This window comes from Myotis brandtii, unplaced genomic scaffold (genome assembly GCF_000412655.1).
Source record: "Myotis brandtii unplaced genomic scaffold, ASM41265v1 scaffold1405, whole genome shotgun sequence".
Taxonomy (NCBI): Eukaryota; Metazoa; Chordata; class Mammalia; order Chiroptera; family Vespertilionidae; genus Myotis; species Myotis brandtii.
Genome location: NW_005355020.1, coordinates 29,160 through 54,162, shown reverse-complemented (window position 1 = coordinate 54,162; position 25,003 = coordinate 29,160). Strand labels below are relative to the sequence as shown.

At 41.6% G+C, this 25,003-nt stretch overlaps 2 protein-coding genes across 2 annotated transcripts in view; both read left to right on the top strand.

Moving 5' to 3' along the window:
• The first annotated feature begins 3,100 nt into the window (after window positions 1-3,100).
• Window positions 3,101-5,160, top strand: LOC102247133 (olfactory receptor 52B6). Its single transcript, XM_014535247.1, has 2 exons — window positions 3,101-3,150; window positions 4,137-5,160. Exons 1-2 carry the CDS (start codon window positions 3,101-3,103, stop codon window positions 5,158-5,160), a joined length of 1,074 nt encoding a protein of 357 aa, XP_014390733.1.
• Window positions 5,161-8,856: 3,696 nt separating this feature from the next.
• Window positions 8,857-25,003, top strand: part of TRIM6 (tripartite motif containing 6) — a 17,136-nt gene continuing 989 nt past the window's right edge. The window contains exons 1-7 of the mRNA XM_005860820.1: window positions 8,857-8,917; window positions 17,792-18,273; window positions 19,067-19,162; window positions 19,798-20,028; window positions 23,647-23,669; window positions 24,613-24,713; window positions 24,884-24,910. Coding sequence (XP_005860882.1) covers window positions 17,842-18,273; window positions 19,067-19,162; window positions 19,798-20,028; window positions 23,647-23,669; window positions 24,613-24,713; window positions 24,884-24,910 — 910 coding nt within the window. The 5' untranslated portion in view covers window positions 8,857-8,917; window positions 17,792-17,841. The remainder of the gene's footprint in view (window positions 8,918-17,791; window positions 18,274-19,066; window positions 19,163-19,797; window positions 20,029-23,646; window positions 23,670-24,612; window positions 24,714-24,883; window positions 24,911-25,003) is intronic.

Genomic DNA, 25,003 nt, shown 5'->3' with positions numbered 1-25,003 from the left:
ATGATAGAAGCATGAACCAGTGGGTAAGGGAACTGAGCATATGAATGGAAGATCTGAAAAGGGGGCTGTCATAGAGACAACTGTAAGTGGAGCTCTTCGGATTGTTGTCTAGTGTGGGGGTATGGCGACTTCAATGGGTGTCTAATTGGAGTAAAAACAGAAATCACATGATAAATGGTAGGGAGATGCTGTGAACAAAGGCTGCCTTGGGGGTGGATGATTTAGGAGAACTGAAATCAGAAGAGAAAAGTTTATGCAGGTGCTGACGTGACCGACAAAGGTGGGAATGTGCAGTGGAGGAAGAAGAGCATGATGAGTGATGCTGTGGGAAGAGTGAGCACAACAAATGGCACAGACTACAGCTGAGATGGGAATGTTATCATAAACCTGTGATTTTTATCTGAGTATGTGTCCTTGACAGTGTGAACTTTACATGGCTGAGTGGGTGGGGACTTCCCTATTCTATGATTTTTTAAAACATTCACTACATATCATCTCTATTCCACACACCAGTGAACAAGACACAGTGCTGACTCTTAAGGAGCTCATCATATATTGGGACTGAAAATATTTCAAGTGTGATAAATGCTAGAGAGAGAAATAGATAACTGCAGGGCAATATAGGCATAACCCAGCCTTGGGAAATGAGGAATGTCTTCCTGAGTGAGAAATATAAACTGGCTACATTAAAAAGAAAGATGAAGATAAAGGAAGTGGATTGTATACAAGACCACAGCCCTAGTTGGTTTGGCTCAGTGGATAGAGCATCGGCCTGCAGACTGAAAGGTCCTGGGTTCAATTCCGGTCAAGGGTACATGCCTGGGTTGTGGGCTCAATCCCCAGTAGGGGTCATGCGGGAGGCAGCCAATTAATGATTCTTTCTCATCATTAATGTTTCTATCTCTCTCTCTCCCTCTCCCTTACTCTCTGAAATCAATACAGATATATTTTTAAAAATAAAAATAAGTAAAAGATCACAGAGAAAGAAGAGCAAATTCAGAGACACGCATTTGTCTAGTATTGGTAGACAAAGCAGAGAATGTGTGCACTTTATTAGGCAATTGAAAATTATTCTCTATTGTCAGGTAAGTAGTACGCTCCGAATTAGCTTTGGAAATATAATTTATACAGAGTGGAGCAAAAGTAGGTTTGCAGTTGTGAGTATGTGAAATACAGAGTTTATGTTTGTATTATTGTTTATTAATTATTGTATTAGATTCCATACTAACAACTGTAAACCTACTTTTGCCCCACTCTGTATGTGGAGACTGGTTTAGAAACTGGAAGGACTGCAGGTGAGGAAATCAGTTGGGAGGTCTTTCAGTAAATGGATCTGAAGCTTAAAAAGCAATATAGGTAGCAAATATAGATTTGGGAGGTATTAGTACATGAGGCTAAATGAAGCCAAGGCAGGTGGAAAGATCAGCCAGGGACAGTGAAGAGTGAGGGGAGCCTAGAAACAGAGAAATAGGAAGCGCCTTGGTGAGCCATCCAGCAGGGACAGAGGAGCCCTTAATGAGGACCAGAAAGGAAGGTCGGGGACAAGAGAAGAACTAGAGCTGAGTAGAAAAATCAAAGCCAAATCTAGAGTTTCATGAAAGGCATGATTCTGAAGGAAAGAAGAGAGACAGACAGGAAGTAGTGAGCAGAATACAATATATTTTTATTATTTTTGCTGTTAACTTTTCATTTGTTTTCAAGGTTAAAAATACTTGAATATTCATAAATAATAAAGATAATGATCTAGGAAATTAGGACAAACTGGGGGTAAAGAAGAGGGGAGATAATTGATGAAACAAAGTCCCTGAGGAGGTAGGAAAGAAAAAGAACTCAGAGAATAGGTGGGGAAATTATTCTTGAAGATATACATACATACAAACTTATACACATATGCATGCATATATAAACATATACATGACTGCATCTGACGATATGTGTTTGTGTTTACATGTGCGTGTGCATGTGGACCTAAAGAGCATTAAGCTAAGTGAAATAAGCCAGTCAGAGAAAGAAAAATATCATATGATTTCTCTCATATGTGGAATCTAATGAACAAAATGAACTAACAAGCAAAATGGAGATAGATTTATAGAGAGCAGCCTTACAGCTGTGTTTGTGGGGCAGTGGGAGCTGGGGGGCGGAAGAATTGAGCAAAAAAGAAAACAAAATAAATAAATAAAAAACTCTTGAACACATAGTGCAGTGATTTCCAGGGGAGGGGGGCTGAGGGGAGTAGAGGAGAGTATAGGGAGGACAAAAGGTGATGGACAGAGACTTGACTTGGGGTAGTAAGCACACAATACACTGTACAGATGGTGTGTTATAAAATTATTCACCTTAAACCTGTATAATTTTGTTAACCAGTGTCACTCCAATAAATTCAATAAAAAGGAAAAATAAAAATAATTTAAGGCCACAAAAAAGAAAGGTAACTATGTGAAGTGATTGATGTGTTAATTAACTTGATTGTGGTAATAATGTCAAAATGTATTCATATATTAAGTTATATTTACACTTTGTATAGATATAATTTTTATTTATTACTTATGCCTCAACAAAGCTAAAAATTTCAAATTAAATAAAAAACTAACTATAAATTTATTTTTGATAAAATCAATAGTTTAACAATCTATTGGTCTTCCCCTTTTGTGTACATGGTATATATCTCCATTTGTTTACATTAAAAAAAATCTCTTCCAGCAATATTCTGTAATTCTCAGTGTAGAGATTTGCAAATTTGAGCTAAGTGTATCATATTTTTAACATACATTTCGTATGCTTCTATGTTTGTATTGCACTACAAACTTTTAAAATGTGATTGTATAGTTATTTGCTGCTAGTGTAGAAAAATACAATTGACTTATTTTATCTTTACACTCTATAAATAAAAAATAAATAAGTAAACTCAGGGAGCTTTCTTGTTCCTAGGTAGAGTAAAATATAACTATAACAAGGGAGACATTGAAAGGCAGAAGGGACATCAACATTAGTTTCTCTGAGAATGGAGGAAATGAGAGAAGGATGGGTACAGAGATAAGATAAATTTACAAGAGTGGAATAATATGAGTGGTTGTCTCCTGATAGTCTTGAAGTCTCCATTATGTATGAGGGAAATTCAGTTGAAAGGGAGGAATGTTCATTTGGGCAGTGGTAAAGTTATATATTCATTGTGAGAATAATTCAATAGAACTTAGTAAGAGTCAATGGGCCTAACATGTAATTGAGTCTATTTGTATGGTTGTCATTTCCTTCACATCCTAGCTAAGTGATGAGGAAAACACTGGTTAGATTTTATTGAAGCCTGAACATTTTCACAGAGAATGATGCAGAAACCAATTAGAGCTGAGACATTATTGGTCCTGGCAGAAGACATAGACATGTAGATTGTAGAATAGACTGGAAAGAAAGTAAAAAACTTCTTACATCAGTGATTCATAAACTTTAGCATGGAGACATAGAATGCTGTCTCCAACCCCAAGGGTGGGAGGGTCCAAGAATTTGTAAGTTCCCCAATGTTGCTGATGATGCTGGCCTGGACACCACACTTTCAGAAGCATCGCTCTACACCTTCTTTCATGTTCTAGGTGACAGCCCCACACTTCAGAGTCACAGAGGTGACTCAGGAAACACCACACAGCTTAATAACATTTCCACAGATGAGATTTAATTTAACACACCAACAAGACAAGCATTATGCTCATTTTTTGAAAGGTCAAAAAAACTGTTATTCAGAAGACAGTGACTTGTCCAAAATCACACAGTCTGACAGAGCAGATCTCTGACATGGGACTGCAACCTGAGGCTTTTGCAGTTTATTACAATTTATATACCCATCGAGATTAAAGAGATTGGTTTTTACTTTCTAGTTAATCCTGCTCTTTTCAGAACCTGTGGCACTCTGCTAAGTCTGGTAATGTTTTCTAGCCTTGTGTTTCCAGAAAGTCTTGCAGCTGCATGGAGAGCCTATCTATGGGTCTGTAACTGTGCACTTTGTGCACAACTCATGTGTGATTGTCTATAGGGAATATACCTGTGTGCAAAGCCCATAATGGTTGGAGGACCTGTGAGTATGTGCAGACCTTGTGGTTGTTTGCAAGCTTTTATGTGCACTCTGCTAATGTTTACAAAGTCTGAAGCTATTTCTCCCCTGTGGCACAGGTGAGGGTTCTACAGAAAATCATGGCTCTCTTATCTACTAACAGCATAGCTGCTACAAACAACTCAGACACGCGCATGGCAGGCTGCCTCCTCATTGGCATCCCTGGGCTGGAGTATCTACACATCTGGCTCTCCATCCCCTTCTGTGCCATGTATGTAGCCGCCCTGGTAAGCAACAGCGTTTTAATTTGTGTTATTCTCTCCCAGCCAAGCCTGCATGAGCCCATGTACATATTTTTGTCCATGTTGGCCAGTGCTGATGTCTTGCTCTCCACTGCCACGATGCCCAAAGCTCTGGCCAACTTCTGGTTAGGTTCTAGCCACATTTCCTTTGATGGCTGCCTCACCCAGATGTTCTTCATCCACTTCCTCTTTGTGGCCGACTCTGCAGTCCTGTTGGCCATGGCCTTTGACCGCTATGTTGCCATCTGCTCCCCTCTGCGGTATGCCACCATCCTCACAAGCATGGTCATTGGGAAGATCACTGCTGCCACCCTGACCCGCAGCTTCATCATCATGTTTCCATCCATCTTTCTCCTCAAGCGCCTGCACTATTGCCGGATCAACATCATTGCACACACATTTTGTGAGCACATGGGCATTGCCCGTCTGTCCTGTTCTGATATCTCCATCAATGTCTGGTATGGGCTGGCAGCTGCTCTACTCTCCACTGGCCTGGACATCATCCTTATCGCTGTTTCCTACATCCGCATCCTTCGAGCTGTCTTTCAACTCCCTTCTCAAGATGCCCGGTCCAAGGCCCTGAGCACTTGCGGCTCCCATGTCTGTGTCATTCTACTCTTCTACATTCCTGCCCTCTTTTCTGTCTTTGCCTATAGGTTTGGTGGGAGACTCATCCCAAGTTATGTCCACATCCTTCTGGCCAATCTCTATGTGATCATCCCACCAACGCTCAATCCTATTATTTATGGAGTGAGGACCAAGCCAATTTTGGAAGGGGCTAAACAGATGTTTTCAAATCTTGTCAAGGAATGTAACTAAAGGTTTCCAATTTGAGCTCAACTTAATCCCTTTTCATATTTATTTTTTCACATTTCATATTCACCATATCCTCATCTCTACATCTTTCAGTTATCTTGTGTCATTCTCACCCATGTCCTAATTTATTTAAATGAATGTTCTACTCAAATTCTTGGTCCCCAGATAGGAGTGGTGTTTGGAGGCTGAGTGAGAAAGGTGAAAGGGATTTAGAAGTACAAATTGCCAGTTATTAAAATCATCACAAGAATGTAAAGTACAGCAAAGGAATATAGTCAAAACATTGTAATAACTATGTATGGTGTCAGGTGGGTGCTAGACTTATCAGTGTGATCACTTTGTAAGGTACATAAATGTCTAATCACTATGTTGTACACCTGATACTAATATAATATTGTAGGCCAACTCTAAGTGAAAATAAATTAAAAAGAAATAATAAATAAAGCATGCAAGTGATTCAGATCATGCAGTGGGACTCAGATGAGACAGCTTCTATTGGACCATGCCTTATGACTACACTTGGGGAAGATATTTCAAATGTCCTAGTCCTGATCCTAATTGGCTATTTTATTTTCATTATTACTTACTGATATAAAATAATGTCCACTTTTATATAATTCTTTCCAACTCACAATATAGATTAGCTGACATTTTTATACTCTTTGTTCACTGTGAGTAATGTAATAATAGTCTAAAAAAATCTTTGCTCAATAAAGATTACAAACTTGTTATCTTTCAAGATGGTCTTTCATATTTATATCACATACTTGCAATAAAAGTATACATCTGTAGAATCATTTGGAATTTAGCCATATGAATCAAATGCCTTGATAATGTTCATTCTCTTTGACCTACTAACTCTTATTCTTAGAATGTAGCTTAAGGAAATAGTCTGAAATGAGCACAAAGATTTATGAAAAAAAAGTCATTAACTCCAGAATTATCTACAATAGCATAAAAAAAGAAAAAATAGCTTTTATATTCTGCATGAATGACAATCCTATATACTAAAAGGCTAATATGTCAATCGACCAAATGGGGGAATGACTGGTTGCTATAACGCACACTGACCACCAGGTGGCAGATGTTCAATCAGGAGTTGCCCCCTAGTGGTCAGTGCACTCCCACAGGGGGAGCGCTGCTCAGCCAGAAGCCAGCTGACAGCTAGTGAGTGCAGCAGCAGTGGCAGGAGCCTCTCCTGCCTCCTCGGCAGCACTAAAGACCCCTCAGGGGATGTCTGTCTGCCGGCTTAGGCCTGCTCCCGCCAGGCGGGCATCCCCCAAGGGGTCCTGGACTGTGAAAGGGTACAGGCCGATCTGAGGGACCCCCCCCTCCAGTGCACAAATGTTGCGCACTGGGCCTCTAGTAAATAAATAATGCTATGTAATATATACTTACTATCAAATATTAATCAGTCACTAACAATAATGTTTATAAAGAGTTTTTATTGGTTTGCAGAAATGTTTCTGGTGGAATATAGAATACAAATGAGTGAATACAAAATAAAATAAATGTTCTACTAAAATCCACTTTTGATTTATTTGTTTAGAAATCTATACTAATACCCACCTCACTTTCTTCTACCTATTATTCAAATCCCTTCTGATCCTTAGCATCTCAAGAAAAACTAACTGAGGGAAATGTGATAACTTACCTGGAATCTACCATCCAAATAGGACTTTTCTCAGTATTCACTTGCATTTTCTCTCTAATGACTTACCTAATCCCTTGCATGCAATTTTGATTACCAGTGCAATATCTTTCTTACAGTGGGAACCCCTGAGAACTCTCATGTCTAAAAATTGATAGTTCCATGAAATGATATTATTTTTATTACCAGTTACACATGTCCATAATCACAGATGTGTACGTACCCAAGTTCAGAGATGCTAACACACAGCAACATATATAGGTGGACACATCCTTTCAACAAAATATAGATAATTGTATAGGAACAGAGCACTCTTTTCCATCAAAAATGTTTTGTATTTAAAAATTATATTCATCATTAAAATGAGAAGTCAAAATTCTACTCATATCTAACGGATGTTAATTTATATACTCTTTAATAAATGTTTAAAGAAATATAAACATAGCTATGTAATTTGGTAGCTTGCTCACTAATCATTAATTATTCACACCACAGATTAGCTTAGACTAATGTTCTCTGAGACTCAGAAGAGCAACTCAGCCTGAACTTTAGTCAAAGGTCAATTCATCCTTAAAAACCCAGTTCACACCTCAACTCTGTCCACTCCCATACTCTGCCCAAAATAAAAGATCCATCCTCTTGGGTACTGAGAATACTTATTCTTGTTTTATCAATTTTTTTTTCATGTTTGCTCCTTTATTCCTTGTCTAAACCACGTTCCTTAAAGAAAGGGGTGATTTTGTATGTGCCCTGACTGGAGATTGAAACTGCAACCTTGGCATATGGGGACATTGCTCTAACCAACTGAGCTACCCAGCCAGGACTTGCTGTCCATTTTTAAAATGTAATTCTTTACTAATAGGATGTGTTAATAGGAAGATTATTATCTGTTATCTGTATCTAATTATTCTCTGTTATCCCTGAGAATGCCCAAATAAATCATGGCTTTACCCATTTAATTTGACAGATTTTTAAAAATTGAAAGAATAGGGAGAGGAAGAAGCTGAAACAGTTTCTCCCCATCCCACTTGACTTTTTCCAAGCCTCACAGCCCCCAATCCCCTTATTATTTTAAACTTTAGCCCTAGAACAAAAATCAGAAGACATCAGATGAAAAACAATTTTTGAGCTTCCAGGTACCACATCCTATTGATGGCCACCCTCTTTCTTTATTAATAAGAAGTTGTTTGTTTTTAAAAAAACACACTATTTGCCTATCTATGTCCATATCAATTATTATGTGGTATGTATGTGTATATATATAGGGATTCCATAAAAACATGGAAAATACATACACTGTTATATTATTCCGCCATCAAAAGAGTGAAGTACTCATACATTATGCAACATGAATTAACCTTGAAAATGTTATGTTCAGTGAAAGAAGACACATTGCCCAATCATGTTCTGACTTACCCGAACACCTTCCTCTCTGTAGGTACCCCTTCCCCAACCCACAATTTCAGACCAGGTCAGGCTCATCATCTCTGTATCCTTGGGGCAGAAGTTTGGCCTACCTCTTAGAGTTGCTGTGCCATTGAAACCCTGTAGTCACAATCCCTGGGCTTTATAAACTTTGTATGCATTCATAGGATCCAAACACAAACATTTACAGTCTCTCAGTTATATAGGTTAAATGTAAATGAAATATAACTTAAAAATATAATCTGTCATTTCAAATTGATACATTTTCATTATAATTTTGCAAAAGATGCCATTAGGATGTCAAGCGGTTATCTTGACTCACTCCTATAACTTTAGATATTTCTATTCACTTAGCTACTTTAGTTAACATATGAATATGGAATACAGGTGTGTTATCAGTGTTATTGAACACTGACATGATGTCAGAAAGCCAAAAAGTGAAGACATTTTAGAAGTCTGGTCTCTGACCTTCAGTTGTTCTCTAAGGCCTCAGAATTTGCCATTCTGTAAGCAAACACCACAGGGCAGGTTGGGATAGTGGTGACCACACCCCTGAGTGCAGGACCTAGGGCTATGCTAGGCCGACCAGCCCTATCAGTGGCATCTCCCCCTCCCCCCTTCCTGCTTTGCTGGAGGTGGGAGCAGCAGCAAATCTCTGGCCCAGATCCAGGCTACGGATTCCAGGTCAGTAAGCAAATCCATTTTCTGGCCGGCCACCGCTTTCCTTCCCCACTAGTCCTGAGAGTTTGACTTGCCTTCCAGGTTGGGTTGGGGGCTCGCGAGTGGGGGAAGAGTGAGGGGCACCTCTGCAGTTTTGAGTTGACTCTAGTTTGGGAAAGGAGCACAGAAGAGGGAACTTTGGAGCTAGGAGTAGACTCTACAGATAGTGATGATTCAACCCTGATTGTGGAAGCTGAAGAATGTGGCGAGGCAGCTCTGGAAGGGCTGGTGGGGAATGACAGCAAAGCGAGCCGGGCGTGGACTCAGAGGTCAGCAGCCCCTCCCCCACCCCCTGCCTGGGCTCCGGGAAGCGAGCACTGTTTGTCCTCCACCCTGGAGGCCCAGACCTCGCCCTGAGGGAGTTGGGAGCTGAGCCGGCCGCGCTCAGCCGGACCTGCGGGCAGGAGGGGGAGGAGGCCTGACTGTCTCTGAAAGGGGTGGGGCCACATGCTAGTTGTGTTGGGGTGCTGGGGGGAGGGGAGGGAAGAACACCGAAAGAGTGAGCGCCCTCTGTTCTTCAGAGTCTATTTAAAAGTCCTTGTTCTGCTCTGGGGAGCCCTGACCCCCTGGTGCCGCTCACACCTGGAGCTTCCCTGGCTTCTCCTTCCCTCTCTGTGCCCATCACAGGCAGGTATCCGCCCGCTGCTCTGTGACTGGGCCGCTTATTGTTACTTCTGGCCATGGAAGGGGTGACAGGGCAGTGAAAGAGATGAGTCCCTTCCCTTAGGGAGCTCATGATTTAGATCATTGTATCTTTCTTTTTCATCCTCACTGCAGATGAGCTTAGGGACAACATTTAACCAGTCATTCAACCCAGACAGCAATGTGTGTTTCAGAGCATGCGCGACGGGCGCTGCAGCCTGTTTCATCTCTGGCTCAGACACTTAAATGCTGGCTGGGTGCCCCCCACCTGTAACTGAGCTTCATTTCTTACATCTATAAAATGGACGGTGTAATATTCATATCCTAGAGTTTTGGTGAGGATTAAGTGAGGCAGAAGTTTAAATACGCCAAATGGATTTACTATTACTGTTGCTCAAATTATTGAGTTTTTATTGACAAACGCAATGCCTACCTTTAAAAGAAATGCACAAGTTTTGAAGTGATGTAGGGAATAAAATATGGTAAAGTGCACTATGATAAAGGAAAATAGGTCTACTGACATCTAAACAAGTTAAAAATACAACAGAGTTATGAATTATAAGTGGAATTTCACAGATGCAGGAAAAATCAAACATAAAAATTTTATAATTTATCCTAAAAAAAAACTCACTTACTGGATGATCTCAGAAAGATGGAAAACTGTGCAGGACAATATTTTAAGAATTTTCAAAGTTAATAAAAAGTTTTTGAAATGCACGGGATAGCGATTCTTTTGAAGTGAAGTTTAAAAAATATGTATTTGAAGCTGATTATGTTTCAATTCAAATGCTTGTGGAGTGCCACTTGTTAGATAATCAATTCCAGATAACAGAACAGAGTGGAATATAATTCTACACAAAGATAAAAAGACTACTATTCCCTAAGTACAAGAAGCCCAACTTACTTAACTTACTTTATAATTGCATATGCCTCCTGTTTAGGTTTTTACTTCACTTTCACTAGAGCTTCTAGTTGCGGGGGTGGGGGGAGGACAGGGCCAACCCTGGCAATCTGATTTCTAATTTTCTGAGTCCCACCACCATCCCCATCTTGGTCTAACCTTTAACAGCTCCTACCCAGTCACTGACTTTATTATGAAAGCTATTTTGATGTCAAATTGTGACCTGCTCTAGCTTAATGGATGGTTCAGATCTAAATATCAGTCCATTCTCTAGCCTTCCTCTCTCCCCATCCTCGGCCCCACCTTTGCCCCTTTCTAGCTATTTTGCACCCTAAATTGAATCTACTTCTAAAGTCTTAATGTGCATACAAATGACCTGAAGATCATAAAGTATAGAGACTATACTGGTCGGGGTGAAAGCCTAGAGATTCTGCATAAAGAGATCCATAGGACTCCAGTGCTGCTAGTTAGCCAACCACTTGACCTTTTTCAGGCTTTTGTTTTATATTTAACTGTTCCCACCTAGTCCTGAATTTGGCCTCTTTCATTTGCTAATTTGATCCTCAGGCATCTACAACCTCAAGCTGCAGGTTCTGCTCTTCTCACACAACCAGACTGGAATCTCAGCCCACCCACACAGCCCTTGAGGGCTGGCCTTAGGCTGAGACTCAGTTGGCCTTCCACAGCTCCAGTGGACTGCGCTCATCTGCAGCTGGTGGTCAAGGGCCTGCTGGTATGTGGGACAGGGTTACTCAAACCCTTGCTAACTATATATTAGCCAATTGATCCCCTCCTTCACAATTTCTTCTTTTCTCCACTCTCAACTTGATTATACCCTTTAAGAATTCTTACATCTTTTTTTTCCTCAAAAATCCTCTCTTTTGACTATCCAAAGTAGTGCATTAGATGGTAAAGAAACAGAACTATAAGGGGGCCACATATATAATTTTAAATTTTCTAGTGGCCTCATTGAATAGTAAGAACAGGTAAAATTGATTTTAATACATTTAACTGAATGTACCAAAATATTATTAAGACATGTAATCAATATAAAAAACTTAATGAGATATTTTAGATTGTATTCTCTTACTAAGTCTTTGAATCCAGTATGTATTCTATATTTACACTTCATTTCCAATTAGCCACCGTTCAAATGCTCCATAGCCACATATAGCTACCATATTTGACAACACAGTTAATTTATGCCTAGAAGTGCAGAAAACCATGCTTTCAATTTTTCTCATTGCATTTCTTCTTTTGTTTTTGTCAGCTCTAATGAGTTATAATTTACATCTAGTAAGTTATCATTTTTAAGATTACAATTCCATGAGTTTTGACATATATATAGTTGTGTAACCACCAACATAATCATGATTTATAAAGGGTATTTCCATCATCTCCAAAATTTACTTGTGTCTCTTCACAGTTCATTCCCTTTTCACATCCCTGGGCCCTAGAATCCACTAATCTGCTTTCAAATAGCATAGGTTTGTCTTTTCTAGGATTTTATATAAGTGGAATTATATAGTTACTTATCTTTGCTGGTCTAGTTTTGTTCACTTTGGATAATGTTTTTGACATCGTTCTTGTTGTATCAGTAGTTCCATATTATTGTTTTATAATATGCCATTGTATGGATATACCATAATTTGTGTGTTTATTTACTCCTTAATGGTTTTATGGATTATTTCCAGTTTTTTGTGATTATTGCATTGCATTGATGAAGCAGATACTCTCCCCTAAAAGACTACTTCTACCAAGCACACTTTTGCCTGAAATAAATGTATGTGTATATGTTTATATTGGGGAGATGTAGTGGATCGTCACTTAAAATAGTGATTTGGTGGTTGAGCAACGACCATGATTTGATTCTTGGTCAGGGCACATGCCTGGGTTACTGGCTCAATCTTCAGTAGGGGGTGTGAAGGAGGCAGCCAACCAATGATTCTAATCATTGATTTTTCTATCTTTCTCTCTCTCTTCCTCTCTAAAGTCAATAAAAATATATATTTTAAAAGGTAAGTATAGTTACAACAACATTTTTAAGATATTACTTTTTTAAGAGCAATTTTATGTTCCCAGCAAAATTGAGGGAAAAGAAAGGAGATTTCCTATATACCCTCTGCCCCCACACATGTATATCACCATCTCATACCAAAGTCATACATTTGTTACAACTGATGCACCTACACTGAGACATCAGCATCATCCAAAATCCTAATGTAAATGTAATGTATTGTGTTTTTAATTTCAAATTCCACTTGTTCATTGTCAGTATAACTGTAGGTTTTTTTGTAGGTTTGCTTTATCAAGTTGAAGAAGTTCTTTAGTTCTTTTCTTTTAAATCTTTATTGTTGAGAGTATTATAGATGGCCCCCTTTTTTCCCCCCATTGCCCCCCTCCACCCTGCCCCAGGCCTTCACCACCCTACTGTTTGCATCCATAGGTAAGTCTTCTTCTTCCTCTTCTTAAAGAATACCCTTCAATATTTCATGTAATACTCATGTGGTGGTGATGAACTATTCCTTGTTATCTGAGATTTGATTATATTTGGGCATTGGAATGGTCAAACACTCTTTCTGCATCAACTGATTTTTGTGGGGTTTTTTAAAAATTAAATGTATTTTTATTGATTTCAGAGAGAAAGGGAGAGGAAGAGAGAGATAGAAATATCAATGATGAGAGAGAATCATTGATCAGCTGCCTCCTGCATGCCCCCTACTGGGGATTGAGGTTGCAACCCTGGCATGTGCACTTGACCAGAATTGAACCTGTGACCCTTCAGTCCGCAGGCTGACTCCCTATTCACTGAGCCAAACCGGCTAGGGCAGATTTTTCTTTCATTTTCTTTTTTTAACATTAAGTAATTTACTTGAACCAGCCTTGCACACCTTGGATAAATCCCTCTTGGTCATAGTGTATAATTCTCTTTATACATTGTTGAATTTGATTGGCTCATATTTTATTGAGGATTTTTGTAGCTATTTTAATGAGAAATGTTGGTCTGAAGTTTTCTTGCAATGTGTTTGTTTCCATTTGCATTTCTTTGATGACATGATGCTTATTTGCTGAGACCATTTCATATGCTTATTTGCCATCTGTATATCTTTGGTGATGGGTCTGTTAACATCTTTGGGTCCTTTTTAATTTGGGTTGTTTGTTATTGTGGAGTTTAAAGAGTTACATTTATATTTATACTAGAGGCCCGGTGCATGAAATTTGTGCATACAGGAGGTGTTCCCTCAGCCCAGCCTTCACCCTCTCCAACTGGGGACCCCTTGGGGGATGTCCGACTGCTGGTGTAGGCCCAATCCCACAGAAATCAGGCCTACACCAGCAGTCGGGCATCCCTCTCACAATCTGGGACCGCTGGCTCCTAACTGCTCATCTGCCTGCCTGCCTGATCACCCCTAACTGCCTCTGCCTGCTAGCCTGATCACCCCTAACTGCCCTCCCCTGCCGGCCTGGTTGTCCCCAACTGCCCTCTCCTGTTGGCCTGATCTCACCCCCAATGGCCCTCCCCTGCAGGCCTGATCTCACCCCCAACTGCCCTCCTCTGCTGGCCAATTTGGTTCTGATTGGTCAGTTTCTATGCCAATCAACATCAAAAGCTCTGCCTCCTAGGCAGCCATTGGCTCCCCACAGCACCCACATTTGGTTCTGATTGGTCGGTTTCTATGCCAGTCAACATCAAAAGCTCTGCCTCCCAGGCAGCCATTGTTTCTTCACAGTACCCACATTTGGTTCTGATTGGTCGGTTCCTATGCCAGTCAGCGTCAAAAGCTCCACCTCCTAGATAGTCATTGGTTCTTCACAGCACCCACATTTGGTTCTGATTGGTCGGTTCCTATGCCAGTCAGCATCTCTGGGCCTAATCAGGGAGGCAGGGCTGAACAGCAGCCCCCCCAAAGGCTGGGAGAGAAAGAAAGGCCTGGCTTCTGGTGAAGCCCGAAAAGAAAGACGGAGAGAAAGAGAGAGGCAAGTACTGATCAACAGCTGCCACTGAGGCTGCGGATCAGACCCTGCCTCTCTCTCTAGGTCTCAGCCCCCTGGGCAGTCAGCGCTGGATCACCACGGCAACCCAGCGCTGACTGAAGGATTTCCAGGTCGGTCAGTCTTTGGTCATGATCGGTTGTTACAACCCTGGACTTTTATATATTAGGATTTAAGCTATTGGTATTAGGGTTGTGTTGGCCTCATAGAATGAATAAGTTGGGGAATACTTTTTCTGCTTCTATTTTCTGAAAGACATTGTAGATAACTCGTATTATTATTTTTTTAAATCTTTCACAAAATGTACAGGTTAACCCATCTGGGCCTGTTGCTTTCTGGTTTTGAAGGTTACTAATTACTGATTCATTTTCTTTAATAGAAATAAGCTTATTAAGATTGTCTATTTCTTCTGTGTGAGTTTTGGTAAATTGTGTCTTTCAGGGAATTAGTCCTTTGTCATATTTCTAGTTTCCATAGAATTTGTACTGATGAGTGATGTCCCTTCTTTCACTGCTAATATTAGTCATTTGTGTCCTCTCTTTTTTCTCAGTTAGCTTGCCTGGAAACTTGTGTATTTTATTGATCTTTTCAAAGTCAATTATTTTTTAACATTAACAATTTCATAAAATAATAATTTGTTTCTTTTGTGATGTCCCAAGGCCAACATCAAATTTATCTGTAAAATCAGTGGTAAGTTATAATTTTAATCCTATTACAAAGTTAATTGCTCATGTCTTTGTTAGGTGCAGTGTACCCTCAGTCTGGTGTTCTAAATGAGATTATGTAAGTATGTAAGGAGAATAATAAACCAACTAAGTGCCCAGTTTCCATAGGCATGATTACTCTGGTTAAACCTGAGTATCTTAGATGATAGATACTCTGTAATACCAATTAGTTACTTACTTTCATTAACTTGTTAACAATTTTATTAAGTACCCTTTATGGAGAAGAGAAATAGATAGGAGTAGCCTGAGTCTGCATTCAAATTCCGGATCTACCCCTTGGATTAGTTGCCTAGCCTCTCTGAGCCTCAGTTTATACAACTGTGAAATAAGGTTGAAATGACACTCAGTGTTGTTATAAAGAATTATTGAATTATTACATGTATAATAGTTAGGCTATTTCCCAGTACATAGCAGACTTGCAAGAAATACTATTATATTAGTACTAGAAGCCTGGAGCATGAAATTCATGCACAGGGGGTGGGGGTCCCCTCAGCCCAGCCTTCACCCTCTCCAATCGGGGACCCCTTGGAGGATGTCCAACTTGATGTCCAACTGCCAGATCCGGCCTGTGGGATCGGGCCTAAACCGGCAGTCGGACATCCCTCTCGCAATCTGGGACCACTGGCTCCTAACCGCTCACCTGCCTGCCTGGTTGCCCCTAACTGTATCTGCCTGATCACCCCTCACCTCTCTGTCTGCCTGCCTGACCGCCCCTACCTGCCCCCCCCTGCTGGCCTGGTCGCCCCCAACTACCCTCCCCTGCCAGCCTGATGTCTCCCCAAACTGCCCTCCCCTGCCAGCCTGGTCATCCCCAACTGCCCTCCCCTGCTGGCCTGATTGTCTCTAAACCCCTGCTGGCCTGATCTCGCCCCCAGCTGCCCTCCCCTGCCGGCCTAATCACCCCCAACTGCCTCTGTCTTGGCCCCCACCACCATAGCTTTGTCCGGAAGGAAGCCAGGCTTCCGGAGGATGGCCGGTCAACCAGTCTAATTAGCATATTACCTTTTTATTAGTATAGATTGCTATTACTAAACAGCAAAGTGAATGAATAGGTCCAGGACCTGCAAGAGCACCAGAGGACACTAGGTGGCAGCACTGAGGTGCTGTTTTCACATTCCTAAAGCACCAGGACTGTGCCTGACTTTTACCACATTTTCCGCTTAACTGTCATGTTCAAATTATGAGATTTAGGAGCTTTGAACTCTGGATGTGTTAGGTTACACAACTCTACAACTTACAAGATGTGTGCTTTATTTCTCTCTCTCTCTCATTTTTTTTTTCAAAGAGCCAAAAATACTCTTATTTATTCAGAGTTTTTCTATGAGTAATAAAGAAAACTTGGGAATGTGATTTCTAAGTCCCAACTGGTTATAAAAGTATGAGTTGTAAAAACATGATCTCCTGTTTTTGTGGTCATTGTTGCGTCTTTAGGGTCTTAGGGGAGTGATAAAAGGCCTTATAGAAAGTAGAAGTGTCTTAAGAAGTACAAATTGGTAGTTACAGAATAGTCATGGAGATATAAAGTACAGCATAAGGAATATAGTCAATAAAATTCTAATAACTCTGCATGATGTCAGATGGGCACGAGACTTATCGTGATGATCACTTAGTAAATTACTTCTAATAACTCTGCATGATGTCAGATGGGCACGAGACATCGCGATGATCACTTAGTAAATTATGTAATGTCTAATAACTGGGGTGGTGTACACCTGAAACTAATATAATATTGTATATCAACTGTAATTGGGGCAAAAAAGTAGAAGTATCTTCATAATAAGTGATTCCTTTGATTTTGGGGATTAGATACTGGAAAGCAATGTTAGAGTGATGGCAAAGAGGTGTAAAGGCCCATGAGAAAGGTCTATCCTATGGAGGGATTAGGAGGTTCTAGGTGTTAACTCATCGAGAGTTGAGGACCTGTAGGGTGGACAGTGTGTCAGGTGGGAAGATACAGTAACAAAATAAAAAACAAACAAAAAAAGTCTCTAATCCCATGGAGCTTATATTCTGGTGGGGAGTTCAGACTATTAAAGATATATATTAGGTGGTGATCAGAAGAAAAATCCAGCAAAGAAGTATCTCAGGAGCGATTGTATGGGTGTCTGATCCAGCTAGGCTCAACAGAGCAGACTCCTCTGATAAGGGAACATGTAAGGAGAGAGTTGAATGAAGTCAGAGACATACAGGTAGCAGGCGAAGGGTCTTCCTTGCAGCAGTAATAGCAAGTGCAAAAATCCTGAGGCAGCAGCCTTTTATTTTTGGTACTTTACCATTGAGAGGGGTTTTGGTGGACTGAGAAAAGGTCAAACAGATGGTGGCTCACATGGGCCACTCCTCTCCAGGGCCTCAGTGTGTCCATCCATCCAGAAGAGGTAAAAGGAAATCATGATCTTTACTCTAATGAGGTTGCAAATTGAAGTCTAACATGCAGTCGGGTAAAGAATGTGTTTGAAGTTAGAATGAGGAGCTCTTGTTACCCCAGGTGTCAGACCTCTTATTCCACGTTAGTCAGCATCCCTTCTTTTCTCCCTAATTTTCTCACTCTGACGCTCTTTTGTTTGCCCATCCACCCAGGATTCTGTAAGTACCTTAGGAGCCAGGCCTGGGCAGGAGGAGCCAGGAGAATGGCTACAATGACTTCAGCAGTACTAGTGGACATACAAGATGAAGTGACCTGCCCCATCTGCCTGGAGCTCCTGAAGGAACCCCTGAGCATAGACTGTGGCCACAGCTTCTGCCAAGCCTGCATCACAGAGAACAGCAAGGAATCGCAGATCGGCCAAGAAGAAGAAAGCAGCTGTCCTGTGTGCCAGACCAGCTACCAGCTCAGGAACCTGCGGCCTAATCGGCACCTGGCCAACATAGCGGAGAGGCTCAGAGAGGTGGTCTTGGGCTCAGGGGAGCCGCTGAAGGTGATTCTTTGTGCGAACCATAGAGAGAAACTCCAGCTCTTCTGTAAGGAGGATGGAAAGCTGATTTGCTGGCTTTGCGAGCGGTCTCAAGAGCACCATGGTCACCACACGTTCCTCATGGAGGAGGTTGCCCAGGAGTACCAGGTGGGAGCCCATGGAGGGAAAGTAGGGAAGAACAAAGTTCTTGGCAGGAAATTTTAATTTTATGCTAATTTAATTTTTGTAGTCTTCTCATTTAGCTAGAGCAGTGGTCGGCAAACTGCGGCTCATGAGCCACATGCGGCTCTTTGGCCCCTTGAGTGTGGCTCTTCCACAAAATACCACATGTGGGCACGCATGTTCGGCAAACTGCGGCTCATGAGCCACATGCGGCTCTTTGGCCCCTTGAGTGTGGCTCTTTCACAAAATACTGACTTCTGTGCATGGCCCACGAAGTTTCAATCGCACTGTACATGCGTGCCCACATGTGGTATTTTGTGGAAGAGCCACACTCAAGGGGCCAAAGAGCCGCATGTGGCTCATGAGCCGCAGTTTGCCGACCACTGAGCTAGAGGAATGAACCTAGAAAATTCCCCCTGGCCAAGTAGAGACTTTACCAGTTTCTTGCTGCTCAGGATCAGCTCTACATGTCCTTTTGAGAAGAGGATGCTGCTGGGGGCAAAAGGGGAGGTTGGGTGCATTGAGCGTGGGGGGATATGGGGGCAATGAGAATAAACGCTTGAAGGACTTCATGGTCAGGTTCTTTCCCTGGGATGAAAGAGAATCGCCCTGTTCCTACTGGTGCCTATCCCCTATGTACAACTTGGCTCTCTCAGATTTTCAGTCCAGGGCAGGACTAGTTTCTTCTGAGGTCAGCATGCTCTGTCCCATTCATTTGTGTCTAGTCACTGAGACCATTTAATGCTGGACCCTGCTTGACTTGATGTGTTTCTTCCAGGAGAAGTTCCAGGAGTCTCTGAAGAGGCTGAGGCAAGAGCAGCAGGAAGCTGAGAAACTAAAAGCTGTGATCATAGAGAAGAGGACATCCTGGAAGGTAAGAGAGACTTCCTGAAGGTGTCCTGGGGGTTGAGGGCAAGGAAAGCTGGTCCTATCCCTGATTGGGCTAGAAGAGCTTCCCTTTGCCTACTCCTTCTCTGCAACCCTTCCAAACAAAGCTATTGTTCCTGGTGCAGGGCAGGGGAGAGAAAAGGGGGAGTTAGAAAATGAACATATCAAAAGGGAATCCAGGTTTTTCACCACAGTCAATAGAAGAGGAACCATGGCCATTAGCAGCTTCTAATTCCTGATTCTGGACTTTGTTCTACAGTTTCAAGCTCTGAAACTTGACAGGTTAGGGACAGGCCGATCAGTCCTACCTCCTCACTCAGAATTGAATGGGGAGGCTAATGGAGAGGCATGCGAGACCGGGGAGGCTGCTTGAAATCTAAACCTCACCCAGGAATCGCAGTTTACATCTAGGAGGCCTCGATGAATCCACCGGAGGCTAATGTTCTGGAAGAGTGGAGGGGAGAATTAAAGAAAGGCCAGGTTCTGCAGGACTTTCCCCCTTCATTCCTCCTCTACCAGTGAGACTTGGCCAGGGAAGCAGCGCTGAGCCTAACTGCCCACTCCTTAGAGAGGAGACCCTCAGCTCCACAGACTAACAGACTCTCTTCCATGTCCTTGAAGAATCAGATGGAACCTGAGAGACACAGGATCCAAAAAGAGTTTAATCAGTTGAGAAGCATCCTGGACAAAGAGGAGCAGCGGCAACTGAAAAAACTGGAAGAGGAAGAGAGGAAGGGGCTGAATATTATGGAAGAGGCAGAGGATGAGCTGGCCCACCAGAGCCAGGCACTGAAGGAGCTCATCTCAGATCTGGAGCATCGGTGTCAGGGGTCCACAGTGGAGCTGCTGCAGGTAAGACTCATGAAGGAACCCCCAACCTGAGAGTCAGGCAAAGAGAGACTAATTTTCCTACCGTTCTGACACGGGACTGATATCCTGATGGAGGCAAAAATAAAATTCCTTTGACCCTGGGGTGCCTCTTCCCTATTCAACTGTGTAGAAGTCATGTCTCTTAATGAGATATCTCACTTGTATTTATGATATATAAAAAGTGGTCCAAAAGTTCAGTTGATACTGTGGGGGAAATCAACTGTGTCCAGTGATGTTCTATTGGAGCATTAATCAGTCTTGACATTATTGACATATTGGGCTAGAAAAGTTGCTCTGAGGGGCTGCCCTGTACATTGTAGGATGTAGCAGCATCCCTGCGCTCTGCCCGCTAGATACCAGAAGTACCCACACCCAGCTGTGACAATCAAAAAACCCTCCAGACACTGCCCAATGTCCCTTGGGGGGAACACTCCCACCTCCCCCTGTTGAGAATCACTGGCCATTAGGCACCTGTTGTCGATGATACTCTATTATAATTTGTCATGTGCTTTCACTCACTTTCATAGCAGATAAACACATACCAAGCTCAAGTACTCAGAGGTTCTTATATAATCACCTGCCCTTCTTTGCTATCACTCTCTTCTCTAGGGCAGAATCATTCACCATGTTGTAATAGGAGTTTGAACTGGTCTTTTAAGACACAAGAAGACTGAGCTCTGGTGTGTGTGTGTGTGTGTGTGTGTGTGTGTGTGTGTGTGTGTGTTGGGAGGTGCAAGGTGTCCAATATAGAGAGTTTTGATGGTGGAGCTTGAACTGAGGTTAAAACCTGAAGAGTTGTTTTTTGCATAGAGTGAATAGTATGTCCATGAAGTTGCAGAGAGCACCTTGTGACATTCTGGAACCTTCAGGCCCTTCCTTATTTTTTTTGTTTGACTTGTTTTCCTCTTGCTCTCCTTTTGCCAGTGTGATAATCATTTCTTTACCTATTCTTGGGCCCCAGTATTAAGGTCAAAAGGTAGTTACTTTCTACCTGTTGAAGCTTTTCTTCATTGACTGTTTCCGATTTAACTTCTTCATTTTACTCTTTTTTTTTTTTTTCATTTTTGATGTTGGGTTACCCTAATGTTTTCTTCTCCTCACCCCTCGCCCCCTAGTTCTAGCCCCTGCATAGACTCCTCAAATTGTAACACTGCTTCGTAAGTATAGAGGAATCATCAATTTATATTGCTAGTCCAGGTATCTGTCTAGGCCAGGGGTGGGCAAACTTTTTTGGCCGCAATGGGTTCTTAAACTGGACCGGAGGGCCGGAACAAAAGCATGGATGGAGTGTTTGTGCGAACTAATATAAATTCAAAGTAAACATCATTACATAAAAGGGTACGGTCTTTTTTTTTTTTAGTTTTATTCATTTCAAACGGGCCGGATCCAGCCCGCGGGCCGTAGTTTGCCACGGCTGGTAGGCTCTCACACACATTAGTATGGCTACCCAATGGACATTTTTTAAAAAATGCTTTTATTGATTTCAGAGAGAGGAAGGGCGAGGGAGAGAGAGATAGAAACATCAATCAGAAGGGAGAATCAGCTGCCTCCTGTATGCCCCCGACTTGGGATCCTGCCCACAAGCCAGGGAATCGAACCGTGACTTTCTGATTCATTAGTTGACACTCAACCACTGAGCCATGCCAGCCAGGCCCCATGGACATTTTAATTTGAGTTTTCTCTTACAGTCCATTTTTCTAGAATTTGCCCATCACAGACACATTCTTCCTTCTCTTTTCCATGTCTGTGTGGCATTTTTGCCCATTAAGATTTGGGCAGCTTTCAAGTTTCAAAATGTAAATGATGAGAATAAAGCTAACACAAAAGACATGCAGTGGCACTTGGTTGGATCATGCCTTAAAATTGATGCAATCCTAGATATTTGGTATAAGTGGGCACATCCACCACCTCTACCACTTTCCTTATTTGAGCCAATTTGAGCTGTGTTTCTGTTAAATGCAATCAAAATAGTTACATAGATCAAACCATTGACCTTTTCTTCAGTCACTGAAGTTTATAAAGCAGGAGTTAGAGAAACCAAATAGGCCATTAAGTAATTCTATTCAAATGAGGCAGATAGTGGCAACGATGACCTTGAAAAGCAGGTGGCTAACAAGTTAATGGTGTGAAATGGACTGGCTTGGTCTAAGATGAGACATCAGTGTGAATATAAGGAGGTTTTTAGGACAATAATTTACCTAAATTGAGTGACTGCATGGATGGTGGTATCACTAAGGAAGGTGGAAGATAGTAGAGGAGACCTCATGTTTGCAGAAAAAGTAAATTTTCTTTTAAAAATCTTGAGTTGGTGATGCCTATGGCTCATTTGCTGGGGTATACAGTAGGTCCTCAGGTTACATCGGAGATCCATTCCTACAGCGCAACGTAAATTGATTTTTGCCATAAGTCAGAACCCACCTACATAAGCACCTACATCACTCACATGGAGCACATACACAGCAGTAATGAAGTGAAACAGTAAAAAAAAATTTTAAAGAAAGATAACAATTCCTGACCTTTACTTGTGCTAAATAAATAATAAAACATAAAGCACATATGTACATACATCCAAATGACGGAACTTTTTTAAATAATTTTTGCCATAAGTCAGAACCCACCTACATAAGCACCTACATCACTCACATGGAGCACATACACAGCAGTAATGAAGTGAAACAGTAAAAAAAAAATTTAAAGAAAGATAACAATTCCTGACCTTTACTTGTGGTAAATAAATAATAAAACATAAAGCACATATGTACAGACATCCAAATGACGGAACTTTTTTTAATATATAAATACTGTAAATGGGAGATGGCGACATAACCACAAAACGATGTAAGTCGAGTCCTATGTAACCGTAGGACTGCCTGTGTAAGAGCGATCTGAGAAGTACAGAGTTGGGAATCCACATGTATGTGTTGAACTCAAGAAAAATAGATTAATTCAACAAAAAGAGCATAGACAGTTAGAGGAGATGAGGTTTCAGAAACAACCACATTTGCCCTTGCCAGGTTGGTTAGAGCATTGTCTTGAGGCACCAAGGTTGTGGGTTTGATCACTGGTCAGGCCACATACAAGAAGCAACCAATGAAGGCATAAATAAGTGGAATAACAAATCAATGTCTCTCTTTATCTCTTTCTCGCTCAAAAAAAAAATTCAGTAAATAAAATTAAAAATACTACAAATACAAAAAAAACCACATTTAAGGCCCTGTATCCTCAGCAACCAGAATGTAGAGGACAGAAATTAGGGCTTCAGCATGGGATATTCTCTAGGGCAAGGCACAATGTCTGGCAAATATAGATAGGTGATGTACGTATGTAACATTACACACACACACACACACACACACACACACACACAGTTGTAAAAATAAAGGTACCAATGAATGAATCATCATTTCCTGATGTCACTATATAGGGTCTCAGGGACAGTGTGCTTGCAAGTTCTTATCTCTACCTTGTGGTCTCTATATCGGTCATCAATATTCCCATCATATAATGGGGTGGTAGGGATGGGATGAGGAAATTGGGTGAGGCTGTACTGGAGGACAGGGCTTATGACTCCTAGACTTAACCTGTCTCTTTTCTCCCTAGGATGTGAGTGATGTCACGGAAAGGTATGTGCAGGAGAACACTTGGTGGTTCCTTTGGAGTGACCAAAGATTTCTGCAGCCATCCATAGGGTTACCTTGTGGTCAGTGGGAAAGGAAAAGAATCACAAGGCAGAGAAGATTTAGGACTGGTGTCTTGAGTTACTCATCATGAGAATTTTGGGGTCCTCCAAAATAAAGGGAATGGCCTGGTTTCTATGGTAGGATAATGTGAGTAATGGGAGGTCACAAATTGGGAACAGCAGTGCCCTTAAGGATAAAGGGTTAGAGTATCATTGATTCTCCTAATGCCCTGTGATGGAACTCCTTTTCCACAAATCTCCATGCCTGTTTCCAGCCCTGATTCTAGTAGTTTATGGCTGTGTCAGAATACACGGGGCTTTTCATTGCCCCTGTATTTTATCAGAGGGAAGTTTCCTCTCTACATTGTCCTATCCCAAAGTTCAGCTTTTGGCACATCTTCCTTGCATTTCCTTTTCTCCCTTGGCTTTGGAACAGTTCATATCTTGCTACCTATTTCTCCTCACACTTCCATTTTTTTCCCAATGTCAATAAAAACATAGACCTGAGGTCTTGAGAAGAGTGATTTTGGCCTGAGATAAAAACACATACTCTCTATCCCATACTCTAGCATCTCATTCTTAAAGGTGACATCTAAAGTTCCCCACACCAGGTCCATGTGAAATATGGAGCCTTGTCCCTCACAAAGCAACAAACAAACAAACATAAAAGAGGTTTTGAGGGGTTAAATCTTATCAAAATTTACAGAGTGAGAAGCTAGTTGCTTGTTCTGGTTTTCTGGCCCCAGCGTCAGGGCTTTTTGGGGAATGATGCTAATTTTCTTCAGGAAAGTGTTGAGGTTTACCCATGGGCCTAGGAGATGAAGGACAGTGGTGCTGGAGGAACCTGAGGTCAGCCATGTAGGAGATTCATAATGTCTGTTCCCTAGGAGTGAGTACTGGGCTCTGAAAAAACCAGAAGATCTCCCCACCAAGCTGAAGAGTGCATTTCGGGCCCCAGATCTGAAAAAGATGCTACGAGTGTTCAGAGGTGAGGAGATTGAGGAGACAGAATTTGGATGTGGGATGATTGTAGTAGTAACATAAAAAGAATAGAGGTTATAGTTAGTATTTGGAAATAGCGGCTAAGAGAGAGTCAGGTAAGGAAAGAAACACCAGAGTCTGTTGGTTCTACACATGATTGACTTTTTGTCATTACAGAGCTGACAGATGTCCAAAGCTACTGGGGTAAGTAGAACCATGGCCTTTTTAAGCTGCCATTGTTCTGATCCTCTTTTACATGCGAATCTTCCCAAACAAATCCCACATCCCCCTCCCCCA

Excerpts from the sequence above, each read along its gene's own strand:
- LOC102247133 (XM_014535247.1), top strand. The coding sequence starts at position 3,101 with ATGTATGAGGGAAATTCAGTTGAAAGGGAGGAATGTTCATTTGGGCAG. Across the intron at positions 3,151-4,136 it reads GAATGTTCATTTGGGCAGTG|CTATTTCTCCCCTGTGGCAC; the intron begins GTAAAGTTATAT and ends CAAAGTCTGAAG.